Source organism: Watersipora subatra, chromosome 3, assembly GCF_963576615.1.
Source record: "Watersipora subatra chromosome 3, tzWatSuba1.1, whole genome shotgun sequence".
NCBI classification, from domain to species: domain Eukaryota; kingdom Metazoa; phylum Bryozoa; class Gymnolaemata; order Cheilostomatida; family Watersiporidae; genus Watersipora; species Watersipora subatra.
In genome coordinates this window covers 2703374-2730374 of record NC_088710.1, presented here as the reverse complement: position 1 = coordinate 2730374, position 27001 = coordinate 2703374, and the positions used below count along the sequence as shown (strand labels likewise).

Below are 27001 nucleotides of genomic sequence, written 5' to 3'. Positions count from 1 at the left end.
TCTCTGTGCATCGCATAAGGAATAGCCTTAGCGCGCAGTCTTCTGAGATTGTAGCTGGAAGATGAGTGCAAGTGTCCTTAACAAGAACAAACTACATGCTAGCAAAATAGGATAAACAGAAAGAAAGGGTCTTACCAAAAAACAATATAATTGCTTCTATTCCGATCTTATTTATTTGTGAGTTTTTATAACTGCATTATCGTCTTTGTAAAGATAGACGAAGATTTCAAAAGAATCTGCTTATGCAATATTTTAATTGTTATGTATCGGTCTTATTTAAATCAGGCGTATATAGTATAGAAACACGCTGCTCTATATTTAGCTGGAGTGCAATATTGTTGTACGGGGAGAAATAGCTGTAACTGCTGATAAGGCAGGGACCGCCTGTTCAAGCTAATAGAACGTCATCACTAATTGCATCATCCGTAGGGCTGTAATGAACTGTTAATCAGGTACTTGAAGCGCTGCATACTTATGACAGACACCAGCAGGTACCTGTCCCATTTGATGTTACCACGCAATACTGATATATTTTTTTACAGATTTCATATTTCACCTAAAATATCATATCTGTTTTACTTTAAAATATCTGTATCGTCGCAGCTCTAGCCAAACCGAAGCCAGCCATGAAATGTTTTTTGAGTAAACCGTGGATAGGTTTCAAAATAAGCTTTGATGAACATCTGAGCTGCGGGATGAACAACTATTACTCAACACAATAAAATAACAAATGTAAATTTAAAAATGTTTATGGCTCATGATAATTTGTTTGAAAAGCGCTTCCATTGTTCTTAGCACCTATGAGCTAAGTTGAAAATGCATGAGTAGTTTTTTATTCGTTGGCATGTTATATTTGTTCTAACAGCGTCCCTGACTATTAGGAATGAGGGTACAAAGGTTACTGAGTATTCAACCTGTATTCATATATAGCAGAGGGTAAAAACAATAGAGCCATGAGTCTAAAAACAACAGCCTCGGGATTCATGAGTCTCCACAGGAAACCTAATTGCGGAAGATTCTGTCATCGTATAAAAATATTCTCCAAATCATCAACGAGCATAGCAAACACTTATGTCAGCCTTGACACCCTATGATACAATAAGCACAGAAGTTGTCTCCCCATAGATACACAGATTTAGTCCTCATCACTGGAGTCACTCCATGTCATTTCTCCCATTATGTTCTCTCCTTGATCCTGTGTGCTATCATGTTTGTTGTCAATGAGTCGTAGAGAGACCACGGAGAGGGAATCTTTCAGACCAAAACATAGGAGTTGTCCTTGCATAGCGACAGTCATGGCGCTGATTCTAGTGTCAGGTGTGTAAACGGCAAGAACTGTACCTTTGTCCAAATCCCACATGGAGATGTCTCCGGCATATATGATACCTAAACAACAGTCAGAGCAAGTGTATAAGAGTCAGTACAACGCTATAAAGGCTATAAAGTATGTAAACCTCAGTTTAATCAGTTTAATCTAATAACTCAGTCAGTACATCACATTTCGATGCCGATCATAACTGTCCGTATTAAGTAGCATAACTCTAAAACTACTATATCAAAAGCTTTTTAAAATATTTACTCGAGTGTCTCTATGGTTGTGTAAAAAGGAGCTGTTCTCAATTTCGTGCTACAAATTCTACACTCAACCTGTTGTATGTTTGTTCTTGTTTAAATGACAGCCAGGTGTTCTTTCTTATTAGAAACCATCCTGTGTGTCAAGTTTAAGTAAAGATAGATAAATTCTCCTTTATTCTTGTTTAATATCCTTTTTGATGGTTGATCAGATTTGCTTGAAAATATAAAATGAGTTGTACCCTTTTTATGGCAATACTTCAAACTAGCCTTTCAAATGATTTAGATTTGATTTGTTCTTAACTCTGATTTTACCGGCCAATCCTACAGCAGCAAATCAGGGCATGTGGAAAAAATGAAATAAACAAAGTAATAACTTGGGAATTCTATAGTATTTAAAAATAAATTCTTATCACCCAAGGATGTTATGGATGTAAAACAGGCAAGTTGTTTATATCTGTGCAGGGTGCAGCTATGAAGCGGGTGGTTGGGTATACAGGATAGCCTGTTGGAGTGCTTTAGACAGCAGAGATCCAGATCCAGAAATACTGTAAGTTCATCAAACCTGAGGACCTCCAAATAATTGGTTATAAATCTCCTTATGAAGTGTTATCTCTCTAAGAGAAAGTATCTGTAGCTTTTCTATTTTCTCTAGATGACGCAAGCAATAAACTATTAGTGTTTACATCTATTGAACAATAGACAACTGATCTCTTGTTTATCTTGCTCAAAATTGTCTCTTCGTGTTTCAGCGTTCAAACAAGTTTTGTTGTAACTTGGTTGATTCTTACTAAAGTAATCATTTATGCTGCACCAAATGACAGCGTTCAATAAAATATTTCTAAATTATTCACTTCCATTGTGTACTTGATAATGATAAGAATACATAAACATAGAGGTGTAAACAGCTCTTGCGCCTTCTGTTTAATCACACCTTTACATCTACATTATGTCTATTTACTAAAAACACTGGCCATCCCTGAACTCACAGAAAATAGATAACTATGACCAACAATGTGAATGCTCCGTTGACAATAACTCTGAAAAAATCTCTGCCGAGCTGAGCCAGGGCTATTACTTGGTTTAGACTGTCTTGAAAGGTGTGGTCACACGAGCACCGAACTGACGTAGATTCGGTTCGGAGGGTGGTTCGGTTCGTGGCACATGTCACACGGCATCCGAAGTCACTTCGCTTCCTAGATACCATACGTATGAAGACAGGACACTGTTTCATTGGTAGTTTTTATGTATTTGAGTTAACTATTTCTGTTGTAAACAAAAAACTTTAAGGAACAATTATAAATTATAATTGCACAGCAGATTTATCAGAAGATCGTTCAGCTGCTCAAAATAAATCACTCGATACAAAGATTTTGCCAACCCTTCCCATCAACATAATCATATTTTTATTAACATATGAATGTTTTTCTATGCTGAGTACATAACAAACAAAAACAGTCCTTATCATAGCACTGGGGTTTTACATAAATAAATCAGTCAACGATACTTCATCAGAATGAGTATGACACATTACTTATATTCTACACCAAAGAAAATCACAACCATCTTTTTACATTTATGCTAAACTTAAGTGCAACATCTTACATTTATGCAACACAATTACAAGTACGGGTGAGCCTTGTCATAAATTGCTTCATGTTGTTTATTTTACGAAATAAAAGTATCGCCCATTTCTTTTTTAACTTTGCTCACACGCATGTAAGGAGAAATTTGATGCGTGCTCGCTAGAATTTTAACCAGCCAGATTATAAGAGCAAGGGTTCGGTCAAGAAATTTTGACCAGGACCGAAATGGTTCGTTTCGGCCAGAAATGTTTTCGGCCGAACAGTTTACAGCTGACAGCGACGTCAATTTGCGTCATTTAGTTCGTTTCAGCTCTCGTGTGACAACCCCTTTAGGCTACGCATCGGTCAATGATGAAACAAAACTTGGTCATAGGCCGGCTGTTTTCATACCTCGGGATTTTTCGTTTCAAATTTTAAGAGTTTTTTAAAGTTTGTTGCACCATCTAATTATTAAGGTAGATTAGAAATAACTCTCACATCTCTAAAAAAAAACTGTCTGTGGCAGGTTCATAGCAACCATCACCAGATACTCCAGCATGACAACCATCTTAAATTAGAAAATCTACTTAAACAATTTCTAAAAATTTTACATAACTGATGTGTCAGGCATATCATAACACAACAATATAAAGGTAAACAGCCATACAAGGTATTTGTCAAGTAAAACAGGTGCTCTAGTGTTGACTGCTTTTAATACTGATTGTGCTGCAGCAGCAAGATTCCTGATTTTGAAGGAACTATTTGAAAAGCTAAACTGTTAAAAGAGGAGACAACATTTCCAGACTGGCATCTCAGTAGAAATATGCATGCACTGATTATAAAAGGTACATAGAGCTCTAGCATGTACATGTATGTTACAGCCACCTAGTATTAGTATTAGGTATTGTCTCACCTTGACTGCCTCCCTTCAGCACAAAAATCTTATTCATGCCAAACTGAAAGTTCATTCCGCTGTAGCCTTGGATCTTGCGCAGCGAGCTTCTCTTAAAGGGCTCCCATATGCGCAGCTCACAATTGCCTTTGCCAAAGAGGATTCGTTGGGCATCATCTGATATGCCGACAGCGCAGACGTCTTTTTCATTTTTTAATCGTTTTCTGACCGTTCCTTCGAAGCAATCCCAGAGAGTCACATAGCTTACCTAGAATACAAAAGTGATTGTAAATACATGTAAGCAGATTAGTTTGTTTGCCCAGTCAACATTTAAAGAGAACCTAAAACGAAACTAGGATCATAGTCTATCAAGCAAGAGACCTATAATAGACTATAGAGATTATATACATTGAAATCTTCTGTCATGCATGTAGTTTTTAACTCGTAGTTTTTAACTAGTAGTCTAACTCTCACATGAGATGTGAGAGTTAGACGCTGTTGTGACATTAAAACAAGAGTTGTGAGTGCGCTGCAATTCATCCAAATCGTTTACTAACACAGCATTTAGATTTTAGATTGTCAAGATAGGAGCCAAATTTACACCTGTTCAAGCCCTTGAATCACACCCGCGGGGCACCTGTTGTGAGCTGTCCTTATTAGCATGTACATGTACGCAAGACAAAGTTGTTGACACGCTACTCGGGTTGTCATGGCTTGTAAAAGCAGATACAGTACGAGTGGTCGCTTTCCGAATGACGCTATGACTAATCTAAAAATAGAAACCTCTAGGCAACTAAATTCCTCGCTGCCGGTCAGAAACTAGAACACAAAAGGTGGGAGAGGGGACTCCGAAAATCAAATATATATTCTACATATTTTGGGCATAATAGTGGGTTGTTGCTAGGCAACCCATGGAACAACCATGGCCTGTCTTTTGACTCCTTCAACCTGTGTGTTGAGTCATTTTAATAGCTTCCTAAGTATGCCACAACAGGAGGCTATTCAACAACAGGCTAAGAACTCTCTTGGTGTTTAAAAGCAAGCCTCAAAAGTTATCTAAGTTTGTAATAAAAACACTGTAAAACACTCTTGTACCAGCCATACGTATCATACGTATGCATCTTCCAGCAAGCTATGATTGATTTTATAGTTTATCCCACGACCAAACGAGCGGAGCAAAGTTTGAGAGTTTTTATGATAAATGCATGTGCACCCAACTTACAAAAATTATCCATCACCAACGTCGCAAACCCTCGTTTCGAAATCTCATCAACAAATTTAACCATCGTTTTGTAGAGTCGTTAAAGTATAATAACAATACAAAACACATATAAGCCTATTTAAATATGTTACCAAGTCTTTGTAAATTGTCGACAGTATCTTAAAACTTACCCATCGGATTATACACAAATAGACAGATTAATTTGGCCGAAAATCTTCACAAAACGCTTGAAAAGCTTGGTTTAATAATAGTTAAGACCGGCCTATGATACGCCAACAAAGCTGTGCGACAGATAGTAGAACTATTTAGCAATGCGCATTTCACGAGAAAATCATGCTCATTTCACCAGTCTATGGCATTGTTTACTTGTAATCGAATTTATCCGAAGGTTTCTGTAATAAACGTAGACCGTTTGAGGCGTAGACCGATTTACAGGTACGAAATTGTGGTACACAGTTTATCAGCCTATGTTTTTTGTTCAATCACCGAAGGTTTCATTAAATTATTTAAAACGTTAGCCGAAATTCTTTACAACTTATGTACAAGCTAGGGCCGAACTACAATGTCCCTTTATGACGAGAACATTTTTTTATTTTGCTGCAGTTTGCAGAAAACTTCCAGACGCGTGATCGCTCATACTTGCTTTCTGTTAAAGAACGCTATCAAAACCATTCTACATTCAACAACTAACTTTCAAACTGTGTATAGTACACAGTAGCTTGCCATTTTACTTCTAATTTTGCATTTCAGAGTTATAATACGGTAAACATATTTTCTTATTGTTGTTAAGGAATCTCATCAACGAATTTAACCATCATTTTGTAGAGTCATTAAAGTATAATAATGATACAAAACACATATAAGCCTATTTAAATATGTTACCAAGTCTTTGTAACTTTCAAACTGTGTATAGTACACAGTAGCTTGCCATTTTACTTCTAATTTTGCATTTCAGAGTTATAATAAACATGTTTCCTTATTGTTGTTGTTAAATTACTTACATTACAGTAGGTTAGGCCTACAGCTTTAATTAATATTCCCACGACCAAACATGAGCGAAGCGATTCTATACTATACTACTATACTATACAGACTATACTCTGCCAATTCCTGCTGACAACTACTTTTTCAACAACCAGCACTGCCATTTCTTTTTCCCGATATCACTTATTCCATTATCAGGTTGTGGGCTGTATGACAGGGAATTTCTAGTTTTAAAATATGCTCCAAATAGAGGAAGTCAAAAAGATAGATTTATAACCTCCAGAATATAACGATATGCAACATATTTCAATTTTGGCATCTATGCTTATGATAACTTTCTGAAAGCATAAGATAGAAATCAGGCTAAAAATCTAGAGCTAAGATGGTACCTAATCTTTACTACTAAAAGTTACATAATTTTGGTGATTCAAATTTAGATGCATGTTTTTGTTACCATATTTCCTGTGCTTAAAAGAGTGAAAAGGAAGCCTTATGTACCGGCTATCAGAAGCAAGAGGTAAAATGATTCTCTGTCTAGTTTATAAAGTGATTCCATCATACATTCTTACATCTTATCAACTATCCTTATGTGCGTACAGTCTACAGACACCTTGAGGATTATTTCTTAATATACCCGTAATCTGTGCATAGCCTATAGGTTTGCTGTATAATTTATTTACAATCTGGCCTATACATGTGTTCACCTACAAAGTGGTTGTTTCTGTGCTTAAATATACACATAATTTAATTTTTATACTCATGCATATATTTACATATTGTGAAATTGTGAATTTATATTAACCTTTGGTTTAAATACTTATGTGAATGCAAGCAACTGTGATTTGTAATCCGTGAATCTTAGAAAATAATTTTTATGCTCTTACATGTTATATGTATATGTTCTAAATGTTGTACTTTTTTATTGGTCAGTCATGGTTCAATCAAGGCAGCAGGTCATCTTATATCTTTTTATACGCTGTTCAAAATTTCACAATGGAGATCTTTAGCGTGGGGCTTGCAATAGATAATTATACCTTTTCGTCTTCATCGTAGTTGGTATGAACGAGGAAGGCACCGTTATTTGTCAGGGCTGCCACGTAGAGATGGAGGAGTGAGTCATCATTCTCAAGGGTCTGTATGTGATCTTTCCTGTCCATATCAAAGACGCAGAGGTGGTGCGAGAAGAAGGAGGCAACTACGATTTTCTCATCACCTGAGGATAGCCATAATACAACTAGCGTACTGAGATTGGAAAAAGACAAGGTGTATTTGGGTGAACGGTTGATAGGTGGTTTCGAATGCATTTACCTAATTTACAACCAATATTACCAGCAGGTAGATATTACCAGCAGGTAGATATTACCAGCAGGTAGATATTACCAGCAGGTAGATATTACCAGCAGGTAGATATGAGTAGCAGGTAGATATTACCAGCAGGTAGATATTACCAGCAGGTAGATATTACCAGCAGGTAGATATTACCAGCAGGTAGATATTACCAGCAGGTAGATATTACCAGCAGGTAGATATTACCAGCAGGTAGATATTACCAGCAGGTAGATATGACCAGCAGGTAGATATTACCAGCAGGTAGATATTACCAGCAGGTAGATATTACCAGCATGTAGATATGACCAGCAGGTAGATATGAGTAACTTTAACTTGTTGTAATCTCTCCATCGATGTGTGAAATCCGTGACTATTTCTTCGCTATGGAAATATTTTTATTAACTATTCATAGAGAGTGCAACTCCTGCAGCATGCCAGGCCGTAGCCAGCCAGGTAGCCAGGGAGTGGATAGTGGCGCTTACCGCTGATCAGAAACTGCTCCACGCCATTCTCTTTTTCTTTTCTCTTCTCTTCCATCTCCTTCAGCTCTTCCTCCATTTGTGACTCGTGTCTCCGCTGCCTCTGGTTGGGTGATTCGGTCCTTCGGTCCCAGGGAGTCATTTTTGCTGTGTGTTTTCTTTTTTTCATGTGGTTGAGAGCTTCCTGATTCAGAGATGTTGCAGTTATATCCTTTGGTTGGAAGGTCGGTTTGATACGATAGGCAATTGTACCTATAGAAGAAAGTACTTTTATATTATAAAACCTTTTTATGTACGCACCGCTAACATTATTGTAGTAGAGTAATTAGTCACTAGTCTCACATTAAGGCTGCCTCTTCAATGTTTGACATTCAATACCTGTGCTGAGATTCCATATATAAATTTGGTTTCTGTTCTCTGATAGCCCCATAAGCAGCTCATCATTGAGAAGTTTGAACTCGTGTGCTTGTGAGGGGATTATGTAGACACCCGGCACTTTACGCTCATACCTTTTGGTTCTCAGGTCATACATGTAAACAGATTGGTAGATGCTGGCATTTCCTGTGATGCCTCTATCCGCTGCAAAGTGTAAACATAAAAATTAATTTGATACTTTATCATATATAATCATACATAAATTTTAAGACTTTTGATGTGCTTTTATTAATTTCTGATCCAAATTTGGCAGCACAGAATACCTTTAGCATTTTGGGTTAACACAGAATAGTTTGTCCCTGTTAGGTTGCTTTTTGTAGCGTTACAATTATTTACAGAGCACATCTGATAGTGATAGTCAAGAAGAAAACTCAGAGTGGCGTGTTAGTTATCATACAAACACCTCAGAGTGGCGTGTTAGTTACCATACAAACACGCTGCTGTGCATGAGGAGAGCTAGGTGGAGTTTTTAGCAGTTCATATCAAGTACCGATAAACAACCTTGACTAAGGTGAACTAGTCTGAGGATAAGAGATGACATCATACAAACACTGCTCGCTAGACTATCCAAATATAGAACCATTTATGATGCAACAGATCTCCAGACACACTCTAGATGTGAACAAGTGGGAGCACCATAATGTACATGTAACCTTCTCTATAACCAAATTGGCTGTCTAAGCGCTTACAAGGTGGATGACCTATGTACTATGACTTATGACCTATGTACACGTAATAACCTATGCTGACCAAAATGCCTTTCAGCGAAGTACAATGGCATTCGGCAGATGATAAGAAGCATTCCTGCTGTCACAAATGCCAACAGTTAAAATATTTAGATACAGCGTATTGAGATTACACAGACACGCTGATTCTAGAAAAAAAAGAGGCTGTCATAAATTGTTATAATGAAATATTGTAATGGATAGAAACACAGCAATTCTTGTTAGCACACTGAAACTGCCCGTTGTTTGTGCAGACAGGAAGTTCATACATAGCAAACTGTGTAAGCTGAGCTTGTTCAGGAGAGTGCTTCCCAAACCATGGATATATCATGGGTGTGTAATGGGCATATCATGGGTGTATAATGGGTATATCATGGGTGTGTAATGAGCATATCATGGGTGTATAGTAGGTATGTCATGGGTACATCATGGGTGTATAATGGGTATATCATGGGTACATCATGGGTGTATAATGGGTATGTCATGGGTACATCATGGGTGTATAATAGGTATATTATGGGTATACCATAGGTGTATAATAGGTATATCGTGGGTGTATAAAGGACATATCATGGGTATATCATGGGTGTATAATAGGTATGTCATGGGTATATCATGGGTGTGTAATGAGCATATCATGGGTGTATAGTAGGTATGTCATGGGTACATCATGGGTATATAATGGGTATGTCATGGGTACATCATGGATGTATAATAGATACATTATGAGTATACCATAGGTGTATAATAGGTATGTCATGGGTATATCATGGGTGTGTAATGGGTATATCATGGGTGTGTAATGGGTATATCATGGGTGTGTAATTAGTATATCATGGGTGTATAATGGGCATTTCATGGGTACATCATGGGTGTATGATAGAAACATTTTGGGATATCATGGGTGTATAATGGGCATATCACGGATATATCACTGGTGTATGATATACAATAAGTATATCATGGGTGCGCCATGAGTTTATTATGGGCGTACCAAGGGTGTATCATGGGTGTATCATTGATGTGTAATGGATATATCATAGGTGTATAATGGGCATATCATGGGTGTATAATAGGTATGTCATGGGTATATCATGGGTGTGCCATGAGTTTATTATGAGTTTATTATGGGTGTATCATTGGTGTATCATTGGTGTATCATGGGTGTATCATGGGTGTATCATGGGTGTATAGTAAAATTTTCTCCAGATATAATATCTAGTTTTGTAACTGTTTAATGGTGACAAGAGAAAATATAGTAAACTAGCTGTGCTACCCGGCGTTGCCAGGGTAATAAAAAAGTCTGGACAGAAAATTGATTTGTATTTAATATATAACGACATTTACCTTTCTAACTTTCAAACTACATATCATGAGAAAAGTGTTTTGTGTAGTTGAAATAAATTAAGAGAAAAATAAAAACAGCTGTAAAGGTTTTAAAACTTTGTCAAACAACTGTAGCTTTTAAGCTATTAGCCTGGCACATTGCCAATGGAAAAGTCCAGTAAGCTGCTTAATAAGCTAGGATTCTCATGCCGGTACTCCAAGACTTTGCGCCTGCATTGTTGTCCAGCTACAACTATTCTAATAATAGCTATAGCCGGAATGCAGACAGACATACGACATACGGACATACTTTGAGAAATATATATATATATACATGTATGTATGTAGATATAGACCTGATCAGTGGGACAATCAAAATGCAGGAGACCAGTTCCAGGGGCCCCTTATCTGTATGTATAACACTTCAAAACAAAGGTTACATTTAGAGTTATTCTTCCACACAATGTAGTCTCATTTTGGATTCCCAGGTTTAATAGCTGTAGCCTGTACTCGCTACAACCTTTCTTACTAGTTTAATCAGAACAATAGGATATTCAGGTTCAGTCGTTGAAGGATGAATAAATTCAGGTTGGGTCAGTTTAAACCATAACTGTCACATACAACTTTTACCGTATTTCCTAGATAAATCAGACATGCTGATTCCAATTTTGTACTCAAAATAAAAGATTGGTCCACTAACTTTCAGAGTATTGAAGGCTTTTTTACAGCGCTTTAATATCGGTCTTGAAAACAACACGATCTGCACAACAAGCTCCGCCCATAAATACGTGACGCAACCTAGCTTTTTTAGGAATAGAATTTAGGAATGTTCAGACCGATCTAGAATAATAGAGATGGGTCTTTAAAATCCATTATTATATACATGTAAATCCAGTCTTAAAAATAATCTCAGTCTTTTCTGAAAGGTAAATAAGCTATTTAACATTGCATATTTACAAATGAGCTCAAAAAAGCCCGATAACAACGCTAGCTTGTAATAAAATTGCGCTTTTTTGAGCTCATTTGTCTCGGCGTTCAGCCCATTTAAACATCATGTAACAAGCTACGAGCAATTTTAAATAGTTTATATACCTTTCATAAAAGAATGAGATTATTTTACAGGCTGGATTTAGTTAATAATGGGTTTTAAGACATCCATCTCTATTATTCTAAATCGGACTAAACATCCTTAACTTCCGTTCCTGAAAAAGCTAGGTTTGGTCACATTTTTATGGGCGGAGCTTGTTATGCCGATTGTGTTGTTTTCGAGCCGGATATTGAAACGCTTTAAAAAAGCCTTAATGACTTTGAAGGTTAGTGGACCAATCTTTATTTTGAGTACAAAATCGGAATCAGCGTGTCTGATTTACCTAGAAAATACGATAAAAGTTTTACGTGACAGTTATGGTTCAAGTCAGATGAGCTTATAATTTGAATCAACCGTCTCGCCAGTCAGAAGAGGTAAAAGCTTACAATGACTAGAAACTAAACTCATATCATTAATACACAAAGCTAAAGTAGTAACACTAGGTCAAGGCTGACTAACCTGACTTGGATGAAAGTTTTATTACTATCAGTATTGTTATTATAGTTGATAGTTTCATGTCATGTCAATAGTTATTGTCATCTAACTACTACAATTCAGATAATTTTATCAACAGAAAAAGGTGAATCATTGATGTGCTAATATATTTATAATCATTTACTATAAATATAACAATACATTTTTGTGTTGTTCTTTATCCCTAACCATTAAATGACTACGGTTCAATGAAGAGTAAGTTTGTTAATTGGCTAATTCGAGTAAAAAAAATTTCTGATTGGTTAGTTGAAAAAAGCTTTCTCCTTATTCGCTAGTTATTCTGTGTTTAGTAATAAGGAACAGGGGAAAAGAATGAATCGTTATATACATAGTCAATGATTATGGCCATTAAGATCGAATGTTACTAATATTAGAACAAAATTTAAAGAAACCAACAATGAAGTTATAGTAATATTTGATTTGTGTTATGATGCCATTTTTCTTATACCAAAAACAAAACCAACTACTTCAACCATTAATAAGGTGAAACAAAAATGAATCTTTGGAAAATCTGGAATCACAAGTTTTAACAAAAGCCTTTCTAAATTGCTATCTATTGAAGCATGGAAGTTTTAGACGTCTTGTTTGCGTGTTTGTTGGAGTCTCACTTTACAAGCAAAGTCAAGAATAGATCTAACAATGATATCATAAATGCCAGGTCGACCAGATATTTTTAACTTACCAAAGAGGTCTCAGTAAAAATCAGCAAGTGTGTGTTAAAAAGCATCAGTCTTTGTAATCTTGTTGATTATATTTTGAACACTGAACCAGTTTAAAATTAAAACTGCGGACTAACAAACTAACTAGCATTTTGCTACTATGTCAAGGTTGCCATCTCCAAAGTCTCAATAACTAATTGGACAGCAATTAAAGTTGTTTCCCCTACACGATCTTAAATATACCTCAGATGAATTTTTATATTTGCTGTGGAACTAAAAGGCCCTAAAGGAGAAGGTCGGGAATATGGTGGGGAAGGATAGGAGGTGTACTTGTTACAGGCTTTCTAGATTGTAAAGTTGGTTTCAATACATGAACAAACATTCAAAGACATGGACAGCTAGAGAACACCTGCAGCTGAAGAAGCAAGCTGACACATATAATGGATCACAGCGGGAAAATGAGAAATGCATTGTTATGCTTTAGTAAACGCTTGCTATAGAGTTACAGGCTGGGAGAACTAGACATGCGTATTTGTGAGACAGTGACAAGAGCTCGGAGGAACTCTATGTTACCTCTATGTCTATATAATACCTTCAGCCAGCTGCCTCTGCAGCTGAGTTTGTGGTAGATCAGTTTCTTCTGGGACATGCGCTAACACAGAATGAACCAACAATAGTAAGAGCGAGACATGCACAATAAACACACATTTATGCACCATAGAGTTATGTACCATAGAGTGCAAGTATTTGGGTATAAGAGGTTACTCCACAATATGATAGCCCCTACAGAACATGACAAGATTCCGACAAAAGCAAGAATTGACCTCCTGTGTCTTTTCTAATTAGTGAGCTTTGGGATGGGATTAGTAATCGTTGGAGCATTTTGTAACTTCAATATTCACGATTGAGTGCTACTATTTTATACTATGTTATATATTGTTATATAATATATTATATCCTATTATTATGTAATATAATAATGCATAATATATATTACATAAGATTATATATACTAGTACCCTGGCAGCCCCTTGCATTGTGAGAGATTATCATGTGTAATAATTATGTGTACAATTACTTCCCAGTACAGCAAGATGGTTGAATGACACAGTTGTTACAATAAGCTTGATGCATGTTGATTCACTAAACTAAATCTTTGAGTTCGAGTCCCATGTAAGGTATTTTTTTCTTATTCCTTGAGCATGGTTTTGGACAGGCAGACAAATGAACGCAGCTCTTATTATAGTAAAGATTATTATTTTACTTTCTATTAGTATTGTTATTACTATTATTAGTATCGTTAGTACTATTATTAGTGTTACTACCACTATTACTAGTTACTATTTTGTAATGTTTTGGATACGATCTGCTGTATGTTGAATCATGAATGAACAAACCCACACCATGTTATAAGTTAACATGTTATAAGTTATAAGTTAACCACTGAGTTCAACCTGTGAGAATTACAAAAGCAAGCGACATGCAGAGTTAGCAGCTGTGCAAACGATGAACTCGCTCTGACAAATCTGCAGCCGATTATGAACTTTGCTTAAAGAGTAGCGCTCAAAGAATTTACAAAGCTTTTAATATTGACGTAAAAATCATCTGATATTTTGATTGAATGACTAAATACAAGCAACTGTTAGTGTCTCTGAATACCGAATTGTAAACAAACTATGATGTAGGTTACAAACTCCGAATTCCTCAAGCGGTAATTACATAAGAGACAGTATCATAAACACCATTGTAACAATAATACAGAATTGTGCTTTGTAATTATACACGTGAATCATTATCAATTGTTTTAGGGGTTTTCTCTAAAAGCGACGCATGACAAGAATTGGATATATCAAGCTACTACAGGTCAAAATGAACAACACGATAGATCTAACATCAGCTAATACATTTGGTAGAACTAACACCATTTTATTCCACAGCGTGAATCTAATCTCTACCTTCTAAATACAATGCATATTATTTGTTCAATATGGCATCTGCTTACCAAATACAGTGATCTCTATCCCAGTGTGACAACTACAAAAACCATAGTATCAGCTGACATAGTATGACATAGAACTAGTGCTTACATAGTATGACAGCTTTGGTGTTTCTTATGACAACGATGTCTGTTGGGTCCACCAAGCCGTGTTCAATCCTCACAGCTCTCCCGCTAGTTTTTCCTTTTGCAACGTTCCACACAGTCAGCGGACCGTTGTCTGTAGAAGAGGCTACCACGTAGCGAGGGTGGTCTTTCATGGCCACCAAGTTGGACACTCCGATACTCTGTTTTACCTAAAAAGTGAAGGACACATTAGTTGCAAGAAATGCAGAGCAACTTGAGTAATGCAGTACTAATGGTTAGTTCCAATGAGTGAGTCGCTCAAGTGATCTCTTGCTGTTCTTGAATCTATTTTTGTCACTCAAGTAATAAAGGTACTTCCCATCTATGAGAGTTGATCAAAATTTTCATTGGCACTGTAGCCTTTGCATATTGGCAAACTTGGATGACTAAAATAATACTTGCATGGCTTTAGATGGTAGTTGAACGTCACTTGACTACCGTTGTGACAAAAAAAACTTGAGTCATTTAGCTAAAATTGTAGTGTTGGTTTAATTCAAGATAAACAGGTAAAACAATCTGGAGTTTGATTTTTAACAAATGCCAACGATGTTGGTAGAAAAGGCATGTGAGTAAAGTTGCTCTCTCGACCAAATCAATTAACGCAGACCAACCCGAACAGCAGTACAGATACAGAACTGGAATAGCAATAAGCGAAACACTTTCGAATAGAATAAGCTATATGCTTTCTGCAACTCTTACCTTGGGTGCAGGTTTAATCACAGAACCACTCAGGTTCCAAAGCTGGAGTGTATTCTCCCCTTTGCTAGATGTGAGAACATACTGAAGTGTGGTAAGCCCCGCTATGTGGGCCACTCCGGCATGACTGGCCAGGTGTTTGTGCTCTTCTGTTTCCATGTTCCAAACTGCTAGATCGGTAGACCAGGTGTGTTCAGAAGTGCTCGCACACAGCGCATGCGATCCAGTGCTGTTGACAAACAACTTTGTAATATTGTCCTCATCACAGCCTCGGAGAGTACGGACATATGCCCCGCCAGCCGTAGCAAATATGTCTATAGCATAAGGCATTTCTCTTTTTAAATATTTAAACTGGTAGCCTAGAGCGAAGTACTCAGAAGAGACCGCGAGAGATGTTATCCTGGAAGACTCGTTGGAGCAGGCGAGCTTGTAGACCACTTCCCCGGATTTGATATTTTGGGTGAAGGCAGCATCGCTGTCTTGGTAGGCAACAAGGAGCTGGTCACCTACTGTTGAGTCACTGATGATGAGCATCTTATCCCTGTCTATGCTCAGCTCTGTCTCTTCTCGCTCCAAAGTGCTCTCTTTTATAAGAGTGCAGTTGTTTTCGAGGCTGTATGACCTGTTGCAACGCAAAAGGAACAACATGAAAGGTCTCTAGAATTACTGCTAATACGAATTCTATCATTTGGCTAGCTAGGATTATAGAAATTTTGGATGTTGGAAGGTTGTTAATTAAACTTAGTTATATTATGAATTATATTATTAATTTAATGATATTATGGATTGGCTCAAGTAAGAAAAAATACACACTTGTATTATAAATCCAGGTCTCAAATTTATCTTTTATAAGTGGCCAAATTGAAAAAACAAACTATACATAAATCACATGTTTACATCAATATTTACTGTAGAGGTTTATGACAATGAAGTGAAATGAATATCCACAGAAATGGATACTGGATAGGTAGGGCCTAATTCTAAGAACTCGCTATCTAAAGCTCTCAATTTACTGTAGGCATACTTCCGGCTACTTAATGACATCAGTCATAATCTATGAATATTCATATATTCCCATATAACTGTATAATTTACTCATTTGATAAATAATATTAAGATTACTTGCCTTGTGACCCAGGAGGATGCGTAATTAATGCTACAAACAACCACACAATCTTGCAGACAGACAGCGTGCCTCACTCGGGTAAAGATATATTTATAGCAGCAGATAGATAAGCTGCTAATCTGAAATTCATCTGAATGGATCGGCAATTACTTCTGGCAGCGCTGTCACATTTTACTGAAAACAGTTTTACTATAGTTCAGAGATTGTTGTATTACTAGTTTTAACTTTAGATTATTTGTAATGTTTTATTTCATGCTAAAACTATATTTTCATAGCTTTTTGATCAATGCTATTTCAAATAGAGTATTGGTATTTTTTTTAAATAGGATAATTTATTTTGTGAGTAGCAGTAGCTCAGTGATAACTGGTGATGCCTGCATTTCCTTTATGGTTTGTTCCGGAATGTTCTTCAAAGCAATGCTAACTTGAACTTGGTTCACTGTTTATACAATCAACCATATAACAGTTCTCGAGTGACAGATTGGAATAAAGTCAAGGCCTTTTTCTTCACTGATATGCTTTGTCAAAGAAGGAAGATAATTTGCTAATTCTAGGTTCGCACTTGCAATATATTACTCTGGGCACTCAGTGTAAACTCAACACCAATGAAAAGTTCATATTTTTGCCAATATGATAGCGAAATCAATGTTTTTTAAGCGAAAGATTTTAAATGACCAGTCATTACTGTTCAAGGATAACGGACTGAACCAGCCAAGTTCTGACTACTGATCATTTTAATATCTGATATACCTACTATACTCGGTGATAATTTTACATAAATTGATATTCATTGAGGTCACTAACCACGACAATATGCTAATAAGCGTGTATGATGAGACACGTGCTTATAGATTCTGCTCAGCTCTGCTGTATTGGAAGGAAATAGAGACAGGATTGATGAACGGCAAATCATTTAAAAGAAAAACTCTAAATATATTGCAATTTAGTAAATCTTTACTTCATTTTTCAGTAGATTCTTGTTTGAGGCCACAATTTTGCTGACTCTGTCTCTCCTTAGCTTTGACAGATTTTAAGTGAACCATGTGACATAGGGCTATTCCTATTATCACTGTTAAGCAATGTGGATAGATACGCCTTAGCTTGTGTTCTATAGTAATAAGATAGGCTAATGTCATTACTTTTGTCGTTTACTGTGAAAACAAGGAATCCAGTTTTAATCTATATATATATATATATATATATATACAGTCAAACATGGATAACTCGTCCACGGATAGCTCGAACACATGGTTAATTCGAACGGTTTCTTTGGTCCGTTCCCACGTAGTGATAAATTGCTATAGATAACTCGAACTCAACACTGTTAATTCGAACTGTTTTTTGCCCAACGGCTACCGAAACGGTTGTTATCGCTTTAGAAAATCACTTTATTCAAAGCCATAGAGGTAAACCTCATCTTTTCGTAATTCATAAGCGTTGTTATTACCACCATCGGCAAAATAATTTTGTCAACGACTTTTCTAAAGGTTTGGTCAAATTTGATTTATACTGCTATACGATTAATATCACGGGCTTGCCGGGTCATGCGCGCAAGGATTTTCGCCACGCACATACAAAACGAAAACAGCATGTTGTTTTGTATGTGCGTGGCAAAAATCCTTGAGTGCGTGACCCGGTTAGCCCGTGGCAAATAGTTTTCCGACGTTGATTCCGTGTTGAATCAACGTCGGAATGTTGAATGTTTAAAACGTCTTAAAAATTGTTTTTATTAAACGTATACGTTGTCTTAGCTAAAAAAACTATTCATCGTTTGACCTAAACACAGAATACGTGTGTACATTCAATAAGTATCCATTCAAAAAGCGTGAGTGATATACAATGTACCGTTAAACCTCGTAAAACTTCTAATTGAACTGCCTCGGAGTGTTGCTCTTAACGAATCCCAGGTAAAGTAAGGGATTTTTCTTTGGTAACTTTTTCTTGAAGTTGCATAAACTTCAAGAAAAAGATGTCTTTTCTTTTGAGCATTTCAACAACGATCAAGTTTTTCCAATGTCAATCTAAAAAAATGTCCTGGCAATAACATCACCTCAAACAACAAACCAATCTCAAGTGATAGAAAAATCTCTATACTTTTTGATAAAAACGTTTTAAACTTTACATTAGAAGCATTTAATTTGAAACAAGCCATTTGTGCTTTTGATTTATATTATAGTTTGCATATGTACATGTATCTACTAATAAATAAGTAAATACATGGACTTGTGACAGTGCTCTGATAACTTGAACGCTTTGATAATTCGAACACTTTTGCTCGGTCCCGTGAAGTTCGAGTTATCCATGTTTGACTGTATATATATATATATATATATATATATATATATATATATATCTCAAAGTTTGTGTGTGTGCCTGTGTGTAGCTTGTGTGTGTGTCTGTGTGTAGTTTTTGTGTGTGTCTGTGTGTAGTTTGTGTGTGTGTCTGTGTGTAGTTTGTGTGTGTGTCTGTGTGTAGTTTGTGTGTGTGTGTCTGTGTGTGGTTTGTGTGCTTTGTTCAGTTATAGCGATTAAAATTTAGGAATGAAGAATTTGTATCGCAGAAGGTTTGATCTTAGAACCTCCTATTTGCCAGGCAAATACCTTACCAGTTACCTAAGCTACACGGGATTGATGGTTTCATTGAGCGATATATATTGCTATGCGGTTGAAATACGTCACTGCTCTCCGTTATGGTGCAACATAATTTTATGCTTGCTCTCACGGCTCTTATTAGTAAGCTTACTCAAATTAGCCGTTGGCAATATGCCCAGCCAATGGCAAGTGGCAGGCAACTACATTACCTCTCACTGTTTATAAGCTGGTTCTTAATACCCGTTCAACACCGGGCATTCCGCTAGTCTGATTATAAACAGACAAATGGCATCTGGACATTGACAAAACTACCTTTCAAGCTAAAAAGTATCATTTCTTATTTCCAAATGGCTGAGAGCCCTTTGTGGTTTGTAAGTACAAGCACCATGTGCTGCCATTCACTCCTGTTATATAGTTTATAGGTAATTGTAGTAGATTGTTACTCCTTAAGATATTTACCTTATAAAGGTATAAGATTTCCTTTTAGGTCGAGAGAGAGATGTACAAATCGCAAAGAAAAGTCTAGCAATGAGTGATCAGACATTACCTCATCGTGTTTACGCCAACCATGTAGCAGATGAGTATTTTGGTACTTTGGCTGACAGCGATCTTTGCGTAGTCATCAAAGTCAACGATAGAGAAAAGACATGCCGATGTCTCCAAGTCCCAGACCCTGACGCATGCCATCTCTGATGTTATAATCAGCTTGTTCTCCAGTGCGATGAGTAACTGTTGAGGAAAAAGCTCAGTGAATAATTCAGAACAGCTCTAATGTTTATGTTTATTATAGATATATATACCTCTATGATAGGAATATATATCTCTAATGTGTATGTTTATCATAGATATATATACCTCTATGATAGGTATATATATATATCTATGTTGTCTATCTATGATCTCTAATGTTTATGTTTATGAATTCTACTGGTTACTCCTAGCTTACAAACTGGAATTGGAATTGAAAATATCAAAGGCAGTCTTTTACCAGAGCTCAGGCTTGAACATAACTTGCTGTCAGAAAAGCCTAAAAAATCTGTTCTTTGATTGGCCTCATTCAACAAGTTTTACAATAACCAACGAATTTGCACATAAAAAGTCTTTCAAACCAACTGTTCACAATGCGCTGCCTACATAATGTCAACAGCTGCCAGTGTGTATATTTACTATATATACAGCATAATTACTATATATACTGTATATTTACTACATATATTGTATATTTACTATATATACTGTATATTTACTATATATACAGTATAATTACTATATATACTGTATTTTACTATATATACTGTATATTTACTATATATACTGTATATTTACTATATATACAGCATATTTACTATATATACCGTATATTTACTATATATATTGTATATTTACTATATATACTGTATATTTACTATATATACTGTATATTTACTATATATACTGTATATTTACTATATATACTGTATATTTACTATAAATATTGTATATTTACTATATATATTGTATATTTACTATATATACCGTATATTTACTATATATACTGTATATTAACTATATATACTGTATATTTACTATATATACCGTATATTTACTGTCTATTTGTCAATGTGTGTATTCAAGCTCAGTTGTGACCAGCAATGGTGAGCTGGGTTTTTACAAGTGCTTGTGAGATAAAAGGGAGATGACTCTAGACTGCTGCCAAAGTTTTTCTTTTTCAGCTGAAAGTTCAAGATTTACGCCATTTTAAAGTTTGAAGTAACCTTATTTTAGTAAATTAAGCAAATAACATAATATCTATAAATTTCTATTAATTATATCGATAGAGTTCGGAAACGGCAAACTGCTTTGACTTTGTTTGTAAAATTACAGAGAATGTCTCAAGCGTGAAGTTTATCTAATAGGAAAGATAATACAAGTACAGAGGCTCGATATTACGGAGGAACTTAAGAACTTGGGTTATTTATATGTTTAGGGATCATAGATATAGACATTGGCCTGGAAAAAACCTAACTGGACCCTTGCAAAGTTTTTAGAAAAGTGCTAAATAAAATGTGACACTCGTGCGACCTTCAGACACATGCTACTAGTTGATAAATGCTTATAGGAGAGCAGATAACCCTACTATTCATCCGCTAGCAGTTACATATATGACAATATCAGATTGGCCTAATAAGTTGCTTACACGCATTTCCTACTAATGTAAGTAACCAATGTACTTGGCATGACCTTCCAATAGCACAGGCCCTAAACAGCGTATTGGTTTTGTTGAATGCGCTTTTGTATTATCGGCTTTTCAATTGGCTAGCTTTATTACAAGGTTCTACAGAAGAGCAAGCTATTTATATCAGTCATTTCGCGGATGAAAATAGAGCAGCGACATTAAAAATAGTTCCTAACAAACGACTTATTTAAAATATACGGATATGAAGTACATGATAATGTTATGAGGTTTGTGTATACAATCAAACCGAAGCAGGATGTCCCTGGTCAAACGTTAGCTTTTTAAAACAGTGATTTATGGAGACACATTTGACCAAAACTGATTGTAAAGAGAAACGTTGTGTTAACAATCACTAGAAGATTGAGTGTAACATCTGCTTAGTTACTGCAAGCACAGAATGTGCATGTTTTTTAATAGCATTGTTGAAGAATGGCTCTGTGATCTTGGCTAGACATGTCATGGTCCAGAGGCAAGGGAACCTTGACAACTGGCGACGCACCCATTTAGAGAGAGCAACCTAAGGTTAGATGTCAATTCTATCACCACAGTGGGATCTTTTTGAACTGAACCCAGCCTGTTAGGGAGAAGCAGTGGTCTACTAAATACAGTCACTAAGTTCCTTGAGTAGGTAACAATAAAATGAGTGAGGTCTATATTCATACCAGATTCACTACTAGCAATACTCTGGTTGGTAGCACACTGACCATAAATGCTACAGAGCTTGCAGACTAATAACAAATGCAGCATCGACAGCGCTAAACACATAGGTTTATATGAGTGAGACTCGGCAATAGGGAGTGTCATCAGCATATCTGGTATGAGGTCATGGTCAGTTGGTGTCAGCTTATTTATATTCAGGCTATCTGTTCGTGTACACTATAAAAGCAATACTGACATACAAAGTCTTAAGAGAAAATATTGTTAAAACAGTTACAGCTTTTTCAAGGTCAATCTACAACGGAAATTATTTTAAAATTTATTCAGTGTCAAATACTTGGTTCTTATTGGATGCTGTCAATCATGGTAGGTTTCTGCACTGTCTGTGTGAACACATGACAGAGTTAAGAGAAATGGAGTATTTACTAGGATAGTCCGCAGCGCTTAACACGCAGCGTTATGAGATATTGTTGTAATGGATCCAATGAATAAATACAGAGACTTCATTTGGACATGGACGGCAGCCAGAGGACAAGCCATTTACACGAACAATCAATTTGAGACTGTCAGTATTAGCCCAAAGACAAAATGTTATTTAGACACATAAAAAATTTTCACATTTTTATTTTGTGTTGTTTTATTTTATTTTTATATTGTGCTGTCTTAGTTTTATTTTACACTTTCTTGAATCAAATTTAATGTAAAAAAATCATTTTAGTCATATTTGTAATACTTTCAGTGCCAACAGCAATGTCTTTGAGTTCATCCTAAACTCTGTCCACCAATTTTAAGATAAACCCAGGGTATTTACTAGAAGGTTGTTATCATGAGAAGTGTAGCAATACGCAACAGGATATGATCATCTGTAGATGTCAAGGTCAACTGACTGTAGTCCTTGGAGTATTACCAACAGGTTCTGCAACCTAGTTTTGCAGTTTTTTCAACAAATAATGAATACATGTGGCTGCTCTCAGATGAGCTTCAATCGAACAATTGAGTTCTATTATGATGATGGTAATAAATGTCAAGGTCGCGGGGCATCCATTATTGCAGAAGTGGCCAAGATCGCTCTCGAACATACCTGGAGAACATCTTTGCCGACTCCACTGATCGATTTAGTCACTTTGCCTGATCTGAGGTCCCACATTTTTATTGTGTTATCGAGGGAAGCGGAAACTGCCCTCATGCCTTCCGAGGTTATAGCCAAAGCAGTTATCTCTCCCTTATGTCCAACCAGAATGTCTGCTAATGCACCACCTGCAAGTGACTTGTGTCAGTTATTTGGTTCAGCTCTGCCTATGTTATTCAAGCGAGCAAAACCAAGGGTAATGTTTTATTGTAGAATGGTTGGAAGTTTAGACTGGGATTAACGCGAAAAATTGGGCATACAACAAAGAATTCCTTGCAGAGGGTATTATCAATTCTACTCGTCAGATACTGCTGCAGTAGAGCGCAATGTGGATCGACAAAATTGAACCTATTGGTAGCATACTGACTGACAGCGGGCAGTACCTTTAGGGGAGAGGCAGGTTTATAGACTGTACCATGAAGGTTGAGGCAGATTTATAGAGATACAGTACCAGGAGCGGTGAGGCAGGTTTATAGCGAGAGAGTACCTAAAGGAGTGAGGCAGGTTTAAAGAGATACAATACCTGGAGGAGTGAGGCAGGTTACGGATGGATAAAAGGTAGGTATTGACGACCTGCTGATCTGCGCCATCAGAGGATGACATGCAGGATAGACTTTAGGATCTGCAGGAGCTACCGGCACATCCTGCAAGTGGAAACCGGAAATACAATGGAATAAAAGCAAACGGTGATTAGAATAATGATAATTAAATTATCAAAGCCTCTCAAGGGATGTCAAATGAACCAAATATAGAGGAGGGTTCAATTAGCACCTTTTGGTCAAGGTGATTATCATTGAACCTATTTTGGCTTAAAGCAGACAATGGAAGTGATTGAAATGAAATCTCTCCCACGCATACTGCTAATGTCTGAGTTGGTAATATAATGAATGATGTAGACCATGTCGGAAAGTGGCGGTCTGTTGGCCAGACAAGAGCCATGTCGGAAAGTGACGGTCTGTTGGCCAGACAAAAACCTTGTCGGAAAGTGGCGGTCTGTTGGCCAGACAAAAACCTTGTCGGAAAGTGGCGGTCTGTTGGCCAGACAAGAACCATGTCGGAAAGTGGTGGTCTGTTAGCCAGACAAAAACCATGTCGGACAGTGGTGGTCTGTTGGCCAGACAAGAACCTTGTCGGAAAGTGGCGGTCTGTTGGTCAGACAAGAAAAAAACTAAATGCTTCGTTTTTCATTTCCTAGTTTGATTAATTTTTCAACTTGATAATATGTTAAAAGTAGAAGACAACTTCTACTGGCAGACTTATGTTCGGCATGATCTTCAAGGATAAACTCACACTAATAAAGTACCAAGTATCGGAGGTCTAGCTGGGTGCTCTAACAACAACGATGTCTGGGTACAGCTTGTGATAACAACGAAAGTGTAAAGGAACATTTAATAAAGGAATCACCAACGCCAAAGCATAGTATGCATAGATTTACACCAGAAACTGTTTGCTTATTAAATGTTTGTACTAAAGGTAACAAGAAAATAAATTTACCCGAGGGCTTTCCTGGAAAGAGTAACAATGTTAATAATCTGTCACAACTTCAGTTGAATCAGACCAGCTTCTATACATATATAAAAAGAAACAATGAGTAGCATTTTCCTCTATTTTTGGTGTAATTTTGGTGCATTTTCCTCTATTTTTGGTGTAATTTTGGTGCATTTTCCTCTATTTTTGGTGTAATTAGGGCGACAGATATTCATCAACCAGATTTTAGTCATATCATACATCCAATAATAATAATAATAATAATAATAATAATAATAATAATAATAATAATAATAATAATAATAATAATAATAATAATAATAATAATAATAATAATAATAATAATAATAATAATAATAATAATAATAATAATAATAATAATAATAATAATAATGTAGAAAAATACTTATTGAGACAGTTAAATGACACATCTATATTTTGAGATATGCAATGATCCATATTTAATAAGCAATTTGTCTTCAAGTTGGTCCCCAAAGAGTTAACGAAATGAAGCGTTTATTTGAGACTTTGCTATACTGCCTTTGTTTCTTATCAATCATTGTGCGCTTCGATGAGGAACTCTTGAAAGCAACAGGGCTGTTGGAGTAGTCTACTCTTTTGAAACCTTACTTTTGCTTTACAGTTGACTTGCATATCGTCTCACTAGAGCATTCATCGCTACTGTGATGAATTGATCATATCAGCTTAAATATTTTTAACCTTTTGACTCTGAGTGAGAATGAAAACTGCTTTGCATGAATGAAGTTAACATTGCTTGTCAAACAAAAATATACCCTAATTGTGGTGACACGCTGACAAGATTTTTTACAATAGACAAAGTCAATCCTGTCATATGAGGGTTTAAAGTATAAACCACAGAAACTAGTCGCAGTCCAAAGCAAACGATGGCAAGCAAGGTAAACTAGCTGCGAGATGAGACATGATAAAGTGGTACTTCATTGCTTGTCACACGAAGGGAAAGAGTCTAAGGCCTTGCAAGCGTGTCATATGTTTTTCATGCAGTACCCAATGCATGCACACAGCGGTGCTTACCTCACACGGCAGCACCTACCTTCATGATAAGACTCTTGAGTCTTCCAGCGAGCTGGGAACCGAGCTGTTGTGGATCTTTCTCAAGGACAGTTCGGCTCAACTGAAAAGTCTCGAGCAGAATGGTGAGGTCCTTGTCCTTGGGCTCGATAGAGATGGCCAAATAAAAGTCATCAAATATATTTCTGATGCCGCAGCTGCACAGCTTTGCGAGCAACCATTCATAGTTGCATAGACACTGAGATTTGAGCATATCAAACTGGTTAGAGTTGATGAAATGGTAGGGGAGCTCATTAAGGGCTCGCTTGTTGTATATGGTAGACACAGTGCCAGCACTCTCCAGCTGGAAAGAAAGACTTTGTGTTGCAACATAGCGTGGTACACCTTCCTCATTCGATGGGGTCGGCTTCTTCTTTAACCCACCATAAACACCGGTGAAGTACTCCGCTAAGGCTTTATGGTAAGAAGGTGCCTGAAGTAAAATATAATGTTACCACAATGCCTCTGTTGAACTAGAGATGTGACAAAAGAAAACAATCTTCGTGTATCCATTAATTGTAAAAACCTAAGTTTAATTCCAGTAGATTACTGACCAGTTTAGGTAGTGAGGTTAGCAGCAAAAAACACAATACTGAATGATATTGCATAAAACGGTGATGTGTGATGCAACAACTCCTATTACAAATTCTAGTTTGTTTTTTATTGAAGGAGATGCACAAATAGTTACGACAGCATTTGCTTTGTCCATCAAATTGCTGCGGAATGCGCAAATATTTAAATACCGCTCCTAAAATGCATCCATTCAAGTTTGTTAATATTTAGTAATTTTAAAATTATTATACTAATTGTCTCATTGTTTACAAAGCCATTACCTAGTCTCTGATCTCGCAATCAAAACATCTATAGCTTTGAAGGTGGTTTGCATAGACTCAGGCAGACTATAAATGGCTTGTTATCAAGGTTAAATGGCTGCGCGTAGGTGTGTTTGCTTTTATCAGTTGCTAAGCGCTCATTGTATGTTGCTAACAAATAAAAACCATTGAATTGCCCTTCTACAATACACATCTCAACCTTATATAAAAAGCATTTTTAAACACTGTAGCTAAGATGCTTCTGAAAAAAGATTGAGATATTTGCATTGGTCGAGTAGTATAGAT

General features: G+C 36.4%; 1 protein-coding gene across 1 annotated transcript in view; it reads right to left on the bottom strand.

Moving 5' to 3' along the window:
- Positions 1-919: 919 nt before the first annotated feature.
- The window catches only part of LOC137389599 (NACHT domain- and WD repeat-containing protein 1-like), a 61884-nt gene continuing 35802 nt past the window's right edge, over positions 920-27001 (bottom strand). Inside the window, exons 21-31 of the mRNA XM_068075655.1 lie at positions 25867-26316; positions 23830-23950; positions 23259-23434; positions 19853-20034; positions 15592-16210; positions 14858-15062; positions 8422-8622; positions 8047-8295; positions 7270-7448; positions 4051-4297; positions 920-1386 (exon numbers count right to left, since the gene is read on the bottom strand). Of these exons, the coding sequence (XP_067931756.1) occupies positions 1136-1386; positions 4051-4297; positions 7270-7448; positions 8047-8295; positions 8422-8622; positions 14858-15062; positions 15592-16210; positions 19853-20034; positions 23259-23434; positions 23830-23950; positions 25867-26316 (2880 nt within the window). The 3' untranslated portion in view covers positions 920-1135. The remainder of the gene's footprint in view (positions 1387-4050; positions 4298-7269; positions 7449-8046; positions 8296-8421; positions 8623-14857; positions 15063-15591; positions 16211-19852; positions 20035-23258; positions 23435-23829; positions 23951-25866; positions 26317-27001) is intronic.